The 14,523-nt window shown below is 44.8% G+C and overlaps 1 protein-coding gene across 1 annotated transcript; it reads left to right on the top strand.

Moving 5' to 3' along the window:
* The first annotated feature begins 1,728 nt into the window (after positions 1-1,728).
* On the top strand, positions 1,729-6,529 carry SSTR1 (somatostatin receptor 1). Its single transcript, XM_059710942.1, has 2 exons — positions 1,729-2,006; positions 2,460-6,529. The coding sequence occupies exon 2, from the start codon at positions 2,802-2,804 to the stop codon at positions 3,972-3,974; it is 1,173 nt and encodes a 390-aa protein (XP_059566925.1). The 5' UTR covers positions 1,729-2,006; positions 2,460-2,801; the 3' UTR covers positions 3,975-6,529.
* The last annotated feature ends 7,994 nt before the right edge of the window (positions 6,530-14,523 follow it).

The raw sequence follows: 14,523 nt of genomic DNA on the forward strand, positions 1-14,523 counted from the left end.
GCCACGAAGTTTCAATTGCACTGTATGTGCACGCCTGCACATGATATTTTGTGGAAGAACCACATTCAAGAGACCGCAGTTTGCGGACCACTGCCCTAGAGCAGTGGTTCTCAACCTTGGTTGCACATTAGAATCACCTGGGAATCTTCAAAATCCTGATTTCTAGAAATCAGGATTTTGAAGATTCCCAGGTGGGGAGAAATTAGGATTTTAAAAAGATTCCCAGGTGGGGAGAAATCAGGATTTTAAAAAGATTCCCAGGTGATTCTAATGTGTAGCCAAGGTTGAGCACCACTGCTCTAGAGCAACCATGATTAACACTCAGGGTCTAAATGATGACTGTTGAAATATCAGCCCCCTGAGGAATAGCCAGGTGTCTCTAGTCAGTGATTGCCAAAGAGGCATCTAAAACATTATAAGGGTTGGCTAGTATAAAAGCTTTTATGGGGGGAAAAGCCACTTTTAAAACCTGATGAACATTCATTTTTATTCTTCATATGTGCTGTATTTTTTAAAATAACATACAACTAACCACCAATTCCATATTCCATTTTAGATAAAGTAATTTGTTTAGATAAAGCACTGAGTTAAATAGGTTGAGCCATAAGAAATATCAAATTCCTTCCTAGCACATTTCTCAATAATTCAGTGTCCATAGCACATATTCCTATGAGAGTCTGTCATCATTTGTTTTATCATTTATTGTTATAACCAATGCACTACAAAAGCTATTCTTTTCCTTGCTGGAGCACTTAGTTTTGAGAACTAAAACACACATGCAAATGATTACCCCAATAAAGCAAGGAGCCATAGGAATTGTACCTCCCCACCCCCATTTCTGCACCCATTTCTGCAATCTGGACTGTGGTACAAAGGTACAAATAGCCCGAGGAGTTTCCTTCTGCTTGTTTGCCTCTTCTTAGTGAACACTGTACAGTTGGGAGGGAACGCCGAGACTCAGCTCAGTGGATGCTCTCTAGCTGAGGGGAGGAGGAACAAGAAACCTAGACAAAGCTAAAGCTGAAAGAGGCCCAGCACTAGGTTGCTGCGGGTCAGCCTTCCTGGGAACCTGCATGAGTCATATAAAGACTTAAGGGATATTGAACGGGAACAAGGGAGCTCTACCGTGGACTGAAACGATTGGAAAGCCAAAGGGCGCCTAGACTAGAGATGGTGGGAAGTCAGTCCCCAAAGTGGTTAGAAATCATGGTAATTGAACTACCGGTCCCCAGGATCAATTCAATTCCTAACTGAAGTAGGCGAGCTTTAGGCTTGCCTGCATCGATTTTTGTGTCTTAAAGGTTTAGGCATGTACATTGAAGCCGGGTCTCGCGTCCAGGGGCCCCAGAAAAGGCCGAAATCCTAGCATTTCAATGGAAAGACGCCAAGGCCATCATTCCATTTCTGGAGTTGATGACGAAGTCTGGTCTGCATAAGCCTTTCATGGGTTTAGAGGAGCGGACATCCCAGCTCACCCAGGCCTTTGCACTCTTCTCCCCGGGCCGGCCCGCCAACTCTTCGGTACAAAGTACAGCAGGGATGCGGGCGGAGCCTTTCCTAGCGGCGCAGCCGTCTGTCTCCCAGCGGACACCTACATGGATTTCCAATGTGCGTCTGGCACATTCTGGAGGGAGCCTCAGGCTCCTTCCGTGCTCGCAGCCGCGCAGCCTCCTTCCGGTCGATATTCCCTTGGGAGACGCAGGCACTACAAGCTTTAATAGAGATTCGCAATGGTTTGCCCAGGGCCTCGAACACCCCCGACCACCGCGAAGAGCTGCCTGCGGCGATGTAACGCAGAAGCCCCAAACGCAGGGTTGTTGCCCCTACTCCCAAGGCGCCGGGCTTAGGGTCAATTTCCGTGACTCGAAGAGCATATGCGTAGGTGCCCGTGTTGGGTCCCTCCCAAAGAAAGGAGTTGAACCTCACGAAGCACGTCACCGCGCCACCAGGCTGCACAGGCACTTTGCACGGGCATCTCCGCGGGGTCCGGAGGTGGCGCGCCCCAGGTAAGTAGGACGGGGAAAGTAAGGAGGAGCTGGACCAGCGGGGCGGGAGGTGGGGTTTAGGTCCCCGGGCGATTGGACCCCAGTGGAGTAAGGGCTCCCTTAGGGCGGGGCAGCAGCTGAGCATAACTGAGATGAACTCCAGACACCTATCTATGCCTGGGGTCTGCTTCCGTCTTTGCCTTGGCTGGGGGCCGGGTGAAGCGGAAGAATCTACACCTTTGGTTCCCACCCACCCTCCAGAAAGGCGGAGAAACTCCGCTGGTCCCCGTGCGGGATGGGTAAAGGGAGCTGCAGGGCAGCCCCAGGGAAAAAGAAAAAAAAAAAAGAAGAAAAAAAAAACTACTCGGATTGAACCGAGCGCGGGACTGGGAAAAACACAAAATGGGGAGAGGTGATAAGCCTCCTATATAGCCGTCCTTTCTCTTTCTCTCCCCCTCCCCTTCCCTTTCGTAGCTGCTGACGCGCTGGTGGTGCTTATTAATCATTCACCAGCCCAGAGCGCGCCAGTTAATGGCTGTGCGGCTCGGGGCTACAGTCTCCCGGCTTCCCCTCTCCGCGCTCGCGAGTGGCCAGGCGCCCGGAGCGGCAAGCGGCTGCGCGCCGGCAGCAGTTGGGCCATGCGTCCCGCGGGCGCGGGTCGGAGCCGAGCTCCCGGCCGCCGCTGTGCGCTACCCTCCGGCGCCAGGCGGCAGTGAGCCGCGGGCAGACGGCCGGGCTGCTGAGTGAGGGCGCCAGCGGCGGGGGTCCAGGAGAGCTCCCCAGCCCCAGCAGCCCCACCGTCCCCCACCCGCGGAGATGTTTCCCAATGGCACCGCCTCCTCTCCCTGCTCTCCCAGCCCCAGCCCGGGCAGCTGTGGCGAAGGCAGCGGCAGCAGGGGCCCTGGGGCCGGCGCCGCGGACGGCATGGAGGAGCCCGGGCGAAATGCGTCCCAGAACGGGACCTTGAGCGAAGGCCAGGGCAGCGCCATCCTCATCTCCTTCATCTACTCCGTGGTGTGCCTGGTGGGGCTGTGTGGGAATTCCATGGTCATCTATGTGATCCTGCGCTACGCCAAGATGAAGACGGCCACCAACATCTACATCCTCAACCTGGCCATTGCCGACGAGCTGCTCATGCTCAGCGTGCCCTTCCTGGTCACCTCCACGCTGCTCCGCCACTGGCCCTTCGGCGCGCTGCTCTGCCGCCTCGTGCTCAGTGTGGACGCGGTCAACATGTTCACCAGCATCTACTGTCTGACCGTGCTCAGCGTGGACCGCTACGTGGCCGTGGTGCACCCCATCAAGGCAGCGCGCTACCGCCGGCCCACTGTGGCCAAGGTGGTGAACTTGGGGGTGTGGGTGCTCTCGCTGCTGGTCATTCTGCCCATCGTGGTCTTCTCACGCACGGCGGCCAACAGTGACGGCACCGTGGCCTGCAACATGCTCATGCCCGAGCCCGCCCAGCGCTGGCTGGTGGGCTTCGTGTTGTACACGTTTCTCATGGGCTTCCTGCTGCCCGTCGGGGCCATCTGCCTGTGCTACGTGCTCATCATCACCAAAATGCGCATGGTCGCCCTCAAGGCCGGCTGGCAGCAGCGCAAGCGCTCCGAGCGTAAGATCACCCTGATGGTGATGATGGTGGTGATGGTGTTTGTCATCTGCTGGATGCCTTTCTACGTGGTGCAGCTGGTCAATGTGTTCGCGGAGCAGGACGACGCCACGGTGAGCCAGCTGTCGGTCATCCTCGGCTATGCCAACAGCTGCGCCAACCCCATCCTCTACGGCTTCCTCTCGGACAACTTCAAGCGCTCTTTCCAGCGCATCCTGTGCCTCAGCTGGATGGACAACGCCACGGAGGAGCCCGTGGACTACTACGCCACCGCCCTCAAGAGCCGCGCCTACAGCGTGGAGGACTTTCAGCCCGAGAACCTGGAGTCCGGGGGCGTCTTCCGCAATGGCACCTGCACGTCCCGGATCACGACTCTCTGAGGCGGGCCCTCGCAGGGGAGGGTGAGGACAAAGGGGAGCCGGGTGTGCGAGGTGAAAGTATCCCAGGGGGCAGGGTGCGGTGTGGCAAAGTGGGGATAGGACATCGTGCGCTCCGCTCTTCGGCTGAAGAGACCTGGGAAAGGAGCACGACAGAGGTGGAATCGGGCGTTTTGCGTGTAAACGGGGAAGGCTTGCGAGCCCCCTTCTCCACTCTCCCGCCTTCCTACACGGCGTCTGTACTTCTGCACCCTCTACGCTTCCCACTCTGTAACTTCGATCTTTCCTTCCGCCCAGTCCTGCCTGTGCAGATCGTGAACTCTTTACCGTCTCCAACTCAGGCCGCCAGCCGTGCTTTCTGTGTGTTTAAGCCTCGCCACGGGTTTCCCGAGGGGTGAGTCCCCTGCTGGCCCTCAGCCGCGCCCCTGCGCTGGCCAGATTCCGCCTGGTGCCCCTAGCGGGGTCTGGAACCACCGCTCTCCCCCTTGCACCGCCCTACTTTAAGGGAGACGGACTCCAGAGGGAACGAGGCAGCCAGCCCTTTCCCCTGCTCTACAGCGAGGCTGCGTCGCCCTCCGAGCCCCTTCGCCACCCCCACGCCGCCCGGAGCGGAGCCAGGTGCTTAGCAAAATCGGTCCCGCGCTTCGAACCCCAGGCATTGCGTGGCTCCCATCCAAACCCCCTTTGGAGCCAAAAGGAGCTGAGAACAAGGGCCCAGGTTGGGGACGGACGGGAAGAGGGACTGTAATGGCAGCCACCGCCTCCAGCTCCGCTTACCGCCGGGCTTTAGGTTTCAAAGACCGGCGCTCCTGGGCGCTGGTCTGCCTTAGGCCGCCGAGGGCAGGGCGGACTTTCCCCGAGGGCCGATTGGGAGCGTGGCTGCAGCTACTCTAGGTTGTATCCCTCACCCAAACGTCAGAGGTGCGGATCTAAGAGCAGCGGCAGACTCAGTTTCCTGCTCTGGTTTATCTCTAAGACAGAGCCCTGGGGCCCGGACCTCTGGTGCCGCCTACAGAGCCCGGCCTTTCCCCGCTGTGTCGCCGCCACCTGCAGGCTAGAGTGGGGGCCTGTCAGGCCCCGAGGGTTGCTCCTTTCAAGCGGTGCCTAATAAGTTATTTTCCAGTTTAACATATTTATTTATTTATTTGTGGTGTTTGAAAATTTCTCTGCTTTCCATTTCTCTGTTTGCCAAGCCCAGGGCTTTTTCTCCAGGACACTGAGGGTGAGGGTGCAGTGTGTGTGTCTAAGGTTCCCTCAAAACCTCTCCTCTTTGCTGGGTCCTCTTTTATTATCCTTTTCCAGCCTTTCTATTTTTGCTTGTATCCAGTGAGTTTGGAGATTTTCTTATACTTCCTTATATAGTCTCTTGTTTGTCTTATAATAAATAAATGATTATGTGGGTTAGCCTCCTCTCGTGCAGAGTGAAAAGCTCTGTACTCCTTGCTTTCAGCATCACCTTGTGTATGATTTGGATATGCATAATATATATTTACATATTATGTATATTTGTTTATCTTGTTCCATTGTCACGAGTCCATAAAATAGCTCCCAAATAGAGCCACTAACAATGACAGGTGTAAGGCTGGCTGAACCACTTTCAGATAAGGGGGTGCAAGCAGCACTCAAACCTGGAACTCAGAAGTCTGATTCAGATAGACTTGATCCATGTTGAGGATGTCCCTGGTTATGTCCCTGATTCCTCTAGTTTCCCGCATAGGTGAGTCCAACACACAGACCAGTTCACAACATTATTCTTTTTTAAAGACATTGAAAATGGAATAAGTTGTGTCTGTGTTTAATCTTACAAACTACATTGGAAGCCTGAGCAGGACAAGGACCAATAATTTTACTTCTTTGTATTTCCTGTATTGTTTTAGTACACTGGCTTGTACATAGTAGGCACTAAATACGTGTTTGTTGGTTGAGAGCTTAAGTTAGCCAGAGTGCATTACAATGATCCATCAGGAGGTGGTAGGTCTGGGGCTCTTGGGTCTACCATTGACATGATACACAATGATTGAGATCACTCTGGAAAAAGATGTTTCTGTATATTTCCTTCAAGAACATTGTGCTTTCCTGAAAGCAGTAACCAAGAGTTCAAATGCCCCTTATGTTTACTTTAAACTAATTAACAAACATGCTTTTGGTACTAAATCAGAAAGTTTCATTCTGTTCCTTAATAATAATATATATTATTACTCTTTTGAAAAATAGATTTTTAAAATATCTTTATTGTTGAAAGTAATACATATGTCCTATTTTTCCCCCCATTGACCCCTTCTAGCCTGCCCCTATGCCCCCCCCCCTCAGCCTTCACTATCCTATTGTCTGTGTCCAAGGGTTATGCATACAAGTTCTTTGGTTGCTATCTTCCCGCCCACCCACCCCCATCTTCCCTCTGAGATTTGACAGTCTGTGGAAAATAGATTTTTAACTGGTTAAGAACAGTGAAATTTACAATTCAAAACCTTGATCATTAACCTCTTAAGAAGATACAAATCTAGTGCTCTTAACCTGTTACCATTGTAATATTAACCAAATAAACAAATGTATCATGTTGTTTCAAATTGTCTGACTTTGCCATTTGAATTTTACTGTTTCAATGGATTACCTAAACACACACACACACACACACACACACACACACACACACACACACACACACTGGCTGAGTTGTTTTATGTATCACTTAGATTTTTAAGAAGAAAAATTTCAGATTACCTTTGGACATTTCTACCAAGATTAAGGTTACACCTTGAAATATATTTTTAAAGAAAAATCTATTAATTTAGAGAGGGGAAACAAACAAACAAACCTTGAGTGATATGAATCAGAAGCACTGTACTAGGTTGCACTCTCTATGCTTTTCTGTTGTCACCAAACTACCTGATATTTCAATCTCTCAGAGATTAAATTGCTGTCTGCCCGCCCACATTTATGGCCTCACACTTTGTTGTGGGAGCTGTGTAATTGCTGATTTACAGCCCAGGGAAAGATAATGTAAAGAAAAGAAAAAATGTTTGCCTAAAGGTGTCACAGGGGGCAATGGGTAAAAGAAATAGAAAAATTAGATTTCAACATAAGAGAAGGAAAACATATCTTATGCTTTGCCTCTCTGCCCTCTGCTCTCTGTACACCTGGGTGATTCCTGGCTGCAGTTTGTTGAAATCCGGAGCCTGTGATCGATCACCTCTCAGTGTGGTGAGGGCTGTACCTCAGCTCCTGTGGGCTGCAGCCCTGTGTCTTCCCTGCCCCGTGCAGCCTGGTGGCCTGCCCCAGCCTCTGCCGGGAGTGACCTCGCCCTGCTGCAGGCAGCCCTGTGGTGAGCCTCTTGACTCAGTGACTAGAAGGGATCTGTGATAGCTCTAGACTGGTGACCCTTGGGATCTCCTGTCTGCTATCTATTTCTGTAGCTCTGGCATAGGTCTTTTGCCTCTCTCCTTACCTTTGTCAACTTCTCTTATTAAAAGCATTCCACACACCCCACATCTCATTTGCACTAGAGGAAAAACTTAATCTTGGCCTTCGATGTGCTAAAGTAGGAAAGAAGGATTTAGCAAATTTCTGGGCAACCCCATCCCCACTACTTCAGCTGATTTCCAAGCCTTTTTGTGTTGCTTAGCACTTGAAGACAAGCCCTCTCCTATGCTTAGGTGATGAGCCTCACCTCAGGGTGAGAGACTACAATGAAACATGATTTCCCAATTAAGTTAAAATGTATCAGTTCAGTGCCTGTGAACTATTATGTCTTACTGGTGACCTTTGTACTCCCAGGATAAAATCTGTCAGGCCATCTTCTCACACAATATCCCCAAAAGGATGATGTTTGAAATTTTGATGGCTCATCCAATTTAACCCTGACCATTGTACGAAATGCTGAATGTATGGGTTTGGCCTGAAAAAGAAGGCAAGGAGTTCTCTTGGAGAATATTATGGATGATACATTTAAAAAATGTGATATATTTCTAATTTATTTTGAACAAAAAATAGAGATGTCATAATCTGTCTTCTAAAACCACTTTGGTAATATGGTTATACTTGGCAAATTTTGCTCATTACCTCCTTTATTCCAATTACCACATCAGAGAGGTTAGGTACTCAATTGAAATGATTGGTAGATGTTTTAAGTAATTGTTACAGTGGTGTATGCTTTAAAAATACAGTATTACAGAGTCTATGCTGATCCCTTGCCCCACCATGCACTTTGAGCCAATAAGGACCTCTTCTACGTGTTCAGATGGATAGTTTGCTTTCCATTCCACATATTTCAGTTCCTTAAAAGAAGACAAAGAGGTTTAACATTATTACATGGTTCCCCTAGACTAGAGGGAGGCAGGCACAGATACAATATTAGTGATTATTTACTATTTTGTTCAATATCTGGACACAAGGCATTATAATGAGACCTAATGAAATGACTGCGTTAGGGATGATTAGATAGTCTGGCTTCCGATTTCAACTATAAAGGAAAGGAAGGTGTTTCTGCAATGTTAACAAAGCTGAGGAGGCCTGTGGACAGAAATAACCAGTTCAAACTAAAATGTAAAATACCTGCTTGTCACACTGCTGGGTAGAGAGGAGCATCATCTAAAAAGGAGATATAATTTTAAGTAGAAATCCTTTGGCAAAATGTCCACTTTGATAATAAACATTTTTTTTGGTCAAATCATCTATTAAATCTTATTAGCCAAAAGATGGAAGTATATACACATTTAAGAATGGGACTGCAGGCATGATCCCAAACTTCTTTGAAATAATAATGAGCTCAAAACTTTAAAAATAAATACCTCTTTATGCCGGATTGATTCCAGCCTTCAGTTTTGAGTGGACAAGATGCATAAAAAGAAATGAGATGTGGAGAATGCTATCAACTAACACCTTTCTCTGCAGTGGAGTTCACCTCCATCTCCTCTTCATGTCAACATGCCCAGCCCAGTTACAGATAAAGTCTTCAGGTACTCCAGCTCCCTCCACTCCCCCCTTTTTCCTCCTCCCATTATTTTGAAGTCAAAGTTGTTCTTCTACTTTTATGTTCTGTTTTCTCTTTGAAAGCTTTTCCCCTCCCCACTGCCTTTCCAAGGACCAGTTGTTGATTCTTTCTTTTTTCACTCTGCCTGCGTCATTGATTCTGCTTCCATGACTGACACCTGCCATTGCAGTAGCTCAGAGCAGAGGCTTTGGAGTTTTACTTGCCCGGGTTTACATCCTGGCTGCAATAAATTCTACTTGTGTGACCTCATAGAATTGTTGTGAAGATTAAATAAATTATTTGGAACTCTTGGAACCATGCTTTTAATGTAATATATGCTTAATAAAATATTTGTTTCATCAAAAAATTATTAATATGTCCTTCCCCAGGTGGACTATATATCAGACTCCACTTGGGGAAGGACATGTTATGGAAACACTGTAGAATATTATGTACAGAAATTGTTCTGACTTTCACAATAATACCTATATCAAAAGACAACTAATACTCCATTTAAATTTAAAGAGGAGAAAAAATCCAAGGCATGATAGGCAAGGAGGAAATATTGTACAATGACCCATGTGACTTACATGACTATTCTGGGAAAGGCTGTCCAAATATTGATGAACAAGAGCTCTCATTGTGTTCTTTCTGTCTCTATAACCCCTGAACAATTCATCAATCTAGCTAATATTATTAGCAATGGCAAAATGTGTATTCAAAGTCAATAATTAAATTAAACGTTCTCCTTCCTGTCCAATGAACCACTGTAATTAGCAAATCAAGAGGATGTCTGTATGCCTTTTCTAAAGGACTCTCGAGTTTCCTTATGTATACACTGTGTGGGATCTGAACTTACACACACACACACACACACACACACACACCTTAAGCAAAAGGAACTTTTGGGGTAACAATTGGTAAAATAGAACGACTCTGTTTCCCTCCCTTTCCCTTTTAAGTTTCAATTTCCTAACCCTTCTGCCCCAGCCAAGACCCTTTGTTTTCTGACTTTTACCACTTCTCCCAGTAGAGCTCTTCTCAGAACAGGATTTCCTTTGGTTTGTAGTTTACATCACTCACAAGGCTTCACATGTTATCTTTCAGAAACAAGGCTTTAAATAAGGATATCAGGCAGCATTATTCTTAAAATCACATCTTTTTTCTAAGGCAAATCTTTCTTAAGGAAGTGCTTCAGAATTACCCAAGAACCTGTAAACATGCCTATTCCATATGCTTCACCATGGAGATTTTGATTCCTTAGGTCTGAGATGAATCTTAGTATTCCTAAAGTACACTAACATTTGAGAACTAATAATTTAAGTGATAAGAGCATGGAGTTTATCATCAGTAGACATGATTCCACAATATTCATTGTGTGATACTGGGCAAGTTAATCTCCGTGATGGACATTTTGCTCATCTATATGATCAGAACAATAATACCTCTTTAATAGGGCTATCTGATGAGCCAATGCATGTCAAATCCCAAGTCAGTCAGAACTCTCTTAGTTGTGAATGAATGAAAACCTCAATAGCTCATATAACTGACAATTCTTGAGTAAGATCTGTCTTCAGGGTGTACTTGATCCATAACTCATTATGACCTTTTTTCCAGTCAACTTTTTCATCTCTGACTTTTTCCATGTTGGCTCCATTCCCAGACAGACTATTCTTTTCTAATTACAATACAGCAGAAACTGAAACATGACATTTTTCTAGGTTCAAATTTCAGGGGCAAGAGTAAAAATAATTCCCTCTAATTGGACTGTCTAAGATGGTTCATCTGTTGGGAGGTACCCCTCCATGTATCGCTGCTCCATAAATCTTTTATGCCAACAATATGAGGCCCTGACTGCTTTTTACATGGATCATTTCTCAAGGTTGTGTTTGCAGCAAGCAGTCTTGAGCGATCAGGTAATATCCCTTTCAAGGACAAAGAGAGGGCTTGATTACTGTTTGATATAAAGTGGTGGTTTCCCCAAGATCAGTGTCCCTCAGCTGTGTTACAGACTCAGTACTGCACAGCACTCATCAGGGCTTATACTTCATTACCGCCATGAGAATCAGCCCTTCCGCTCTCCCAGATGTAAGCCCTGTTGGTTTTCAAAGCCAGATGCTATGGGGGCTCCTTTTCCTGTATAGGTTCCTCAGGCTAGGGGTCAGACCCCTCACTCTTCAAACACAACCTCCACAGTTGTGATATCTCTCTCACTTGTAAGTCACTGCACGGCTAGGTCCTGACCAGACTTAGTCTCTACCCCTTCTACCAGCCTCAATGTGGCCTTTCCTTATACCCGAAATCGCAGGAAATTTGTTCTGCTAGTCTTCAGATTGTCTCAGCGATAGCTGTTCTATATGTAGCTGTAGTTTTGGTGTCAGGTTCTTCCTACTCTGCTATCTTGGACTTGAAGCCAAGAGCCTTGCTCTTAAATGCCAATTTAGCTTGTCCATGAAATGTCGTTCCTTGTGGTTGGTGCACTGCCCCCACGAGAAATGTGTCTCTAGATGGGATCACAAAGTCACTGCTCTTCTTCATTTCTTTAAATGTAAGCACATGGGAAAGCTGAGAAAAATATATTTTTATTTACATAGTATAATTTTCTATGATAAAAAAATACTAGTGACATTATTTAGAAAATTCAAATAATATCACAACTATTACTAAATATTTCATGACTTCAAGAAAATGAATTACTCTGCATTAGATTCAATACCAGCCGTGGGCAAACTATGGCCCGTGGGCCGGATCCGGCCCGTTTGAAATGAATAAAACTAAAAAAAAAAGACCGTACCCTTTTATGTAATGATGTTTACTTTGAATTTATATTAGTTCACACAAACACTCCATCCATGCTTTTGTTCCGGCCTTTTGGTCCAGTTTAAGAACCCATTGTGGCCCTCGAGTCAAAAAGTTTGCCCACCCCTGTTCTGTACCTTTAAAATGAGAATAATTAAATATCAATCCAGATTAGTAACAATTTATTAAATTCCTATCAAATTAATAACATTGTTTGAATACATTTTAAAATAAGGGGAAACGGCATTTTAATGTTAAACACAACATATAGTTAAACATATGTAAGATGACATTAGATTAGAAACATATATGCACAAAGCATGAATGGTATACAAAGGTTTGGTTAGGGCAGTTCTGAAGCTATGTTTTATCATCAGCAATTGGGGAAAAGTTAGCTTTAAATACAGTTTTAAGTGGTATAGACAGGCCATCACAACCAGATCTGAATTATTAGCAATATAATATTCAAATGTGTCCTTGTGTTTTACTGTGGCTTAAAATATTTGGAGGCTGCCCTAACTGGTTTGGCTCAGTGTATAAAGCATCGGCCTGCTGACTGATGGGTCCCAGGTTTGATTCCAGTCAAGGGCATGTACCTTGGTTGCGGGCACATCCCTGATAGGGGGTGTGCAGAAGGCAGCTGATCGATGTTTCTTTCTCATCGATGTTTCTAACTCTCTATCCCTCTCCCTTCCTCTCTGTAAAAAATCAATAAAATATATTTTAAAAAATATTTGGGGGCTGAAATACTATTGTGAAGATAACCAACTCCCATGAATTAGACTGACAGTTTTAGCTCCCCTTAGATTTATAGCATTTATATAAAACTATCAGTAACAAGAGTTTAAAATACAGCAGCAGGGCAGGCAGGCAAGGAAACAGAAGTAACATTTATTCAATACGTATTTTATAAGTGATACATTTTTCTAGTTACTTTACCTGCATATCTCATTTCAAGGAATCTTCCCCAAGATTCCCATGAACTAGAAAACTTATTTGTCTTACAAGCAAGGAAAGAAAGAAGGAAAAAAAAAAAAACCAAAAAAAAAACCCAAACTCATTTATCATGTTAAAGCTGGTAGTTGACAGAACCCAGGACTAAAAATCAGACCTATTGACTCCAAGAACCATGATCCTTTTATCATATCAGTTAAAGTTCGTTTAAATGGCACACAGATTCCATCCCACGTGGGAATGGGATGAGAAATGGGAAAAGTTTGACTGTTGCCTCAAAGTTTATAAATCAGTGATCAAATTCAAAATGTACCACTCTACTCATGATCTGGACCTAAAAGAGAATAAAATAAATTATTAGTAAATACTAAAAAAGCTATATTCCAAGAGACAATCAGATTGCCTACAAGAAACACCGGTTTCACCTCTAAGTCAAATGTGCCCACGTCAAGAACTCCACTTAATACATGTAAGGCCACACTATACACACCCCTTCCTGTAAAGAAGGAGATGCCATAGCACAGTGACTAAGTGGGTGGGTCGGATCAGGAATGAGAATGCATGGTATGGAATCCTGGCTTTGCACATCACTGGCTCTGTCACCAGGAGGTTATTTATCCACTCAGGCCTCAGACCTCTTAACTGGAAAATTAGAAAAAAAAATAATTTCTGCCCCATAGTGTTAGCAAAGCGACACATAAGTCCTTTCAGCATTTTTACACACTTTAATAATCCTTTTCATAACTATCATAGATATAGCAATAGCTCAATATCACTGAAAATCAGAAAGTTTCCTTTTCTCTTATGAAGATACAGTAAACACGTTCCAATTATCAGGCATTAAATAATTAGGAAACATTAAAATAATTCTCAGGTACTACAACTTTAATGGCCATTAGAATAGGACAAAAACCCCAGAGTTCTAGATGAGCAGCATTCATTCAGTACTATGATAAACAGCTTTTAGAACTTTAGTAACTAGTTTTTTGTTGTTTTTTCTTCCTATTTACTTAAACTAGTAAGTTATTTTACTGGAACAATAATGTAAAGTTTGAAAAGCATTTAACCAAGTCTTTTTATCTAAGTTCCTAATTAAGAGGTCATGCCATTTATTAGGATCCCAATTAAATAGAATTTGCTGAATTATTTAAGTGAATAGAACCTATTTAAGGAAATATGAGAAACTCAGAAAAAATCACCCTTTTAAAACATTGAAGACAGATATTATAAAACTAAAACAACTATTTTGTTATAAATTCTTCTTGTAAATTATTTCATTAAATCCATGAGCAGAAGGAGTAACATACAAAACAAAGAGGTAAATATACAAAGTACAATTTCAAACCGCCGTGGACATTTTAAAGCTGGGCCCTGGTCCTGCCGGAGGCAACCAATCGATGTGTTTCTCGCTGTCTCTCCCCATCCCTCCCACTCTCTCTAAAAAATAAAAATAAAAATCAATGGGAAAATATCCTCAGGTGAGGATTAACAACAACAATGAAAAATAATGACTACATTGATTCCTCTGAGGGTTCAATCTTTTCCTATGACACCAGCTTTTCCAAAGTGAGAACCAATCATCACAGCCAACATCCAGTTACATTCTATTTCAAAATGAAATAAAACTGACTCCACTCTAAATTTAATGTATATATATTTTTTTCTGAAAATAAAAAAAGCAAAAAGCAAGGGGAAGAATTTGGAAAGCTAAACAATTTGTTCTTGCAAAGATGGGGAGCAGCAACAAGGAGGCTAGGATGTCAACCAGGATTTGTTTGAGCAAGACCCTGCTCTCACTCTTTCTTCCTAAAGCATGGGTGGCAGGAATCT

The sequence above is a fragment of the Myotis daubentonii genome, chromosome 1 (assembly GCF_963259705.1).
Source record: "Myotis daubentonii chromosome 1, mMyoDau2.1, whole genome shotgun sequence".
NCBI classification, from domain to species: Eukaryota; Metazoa; Chordata; class Mammalia; order Chiroptera; family Vespertilionidae; genus Myotis; species Myotis daubentonii.

Excerpts from the sequence above, each read along its gene's own strand:
- SSTR1 (XM_059710942.1), top strand. The coding sequence starts at position 2,802 with ATGTTTCCCAATGGCACCGCCTCCTCTCCCTGCTCTCCCAGCCCCAGC.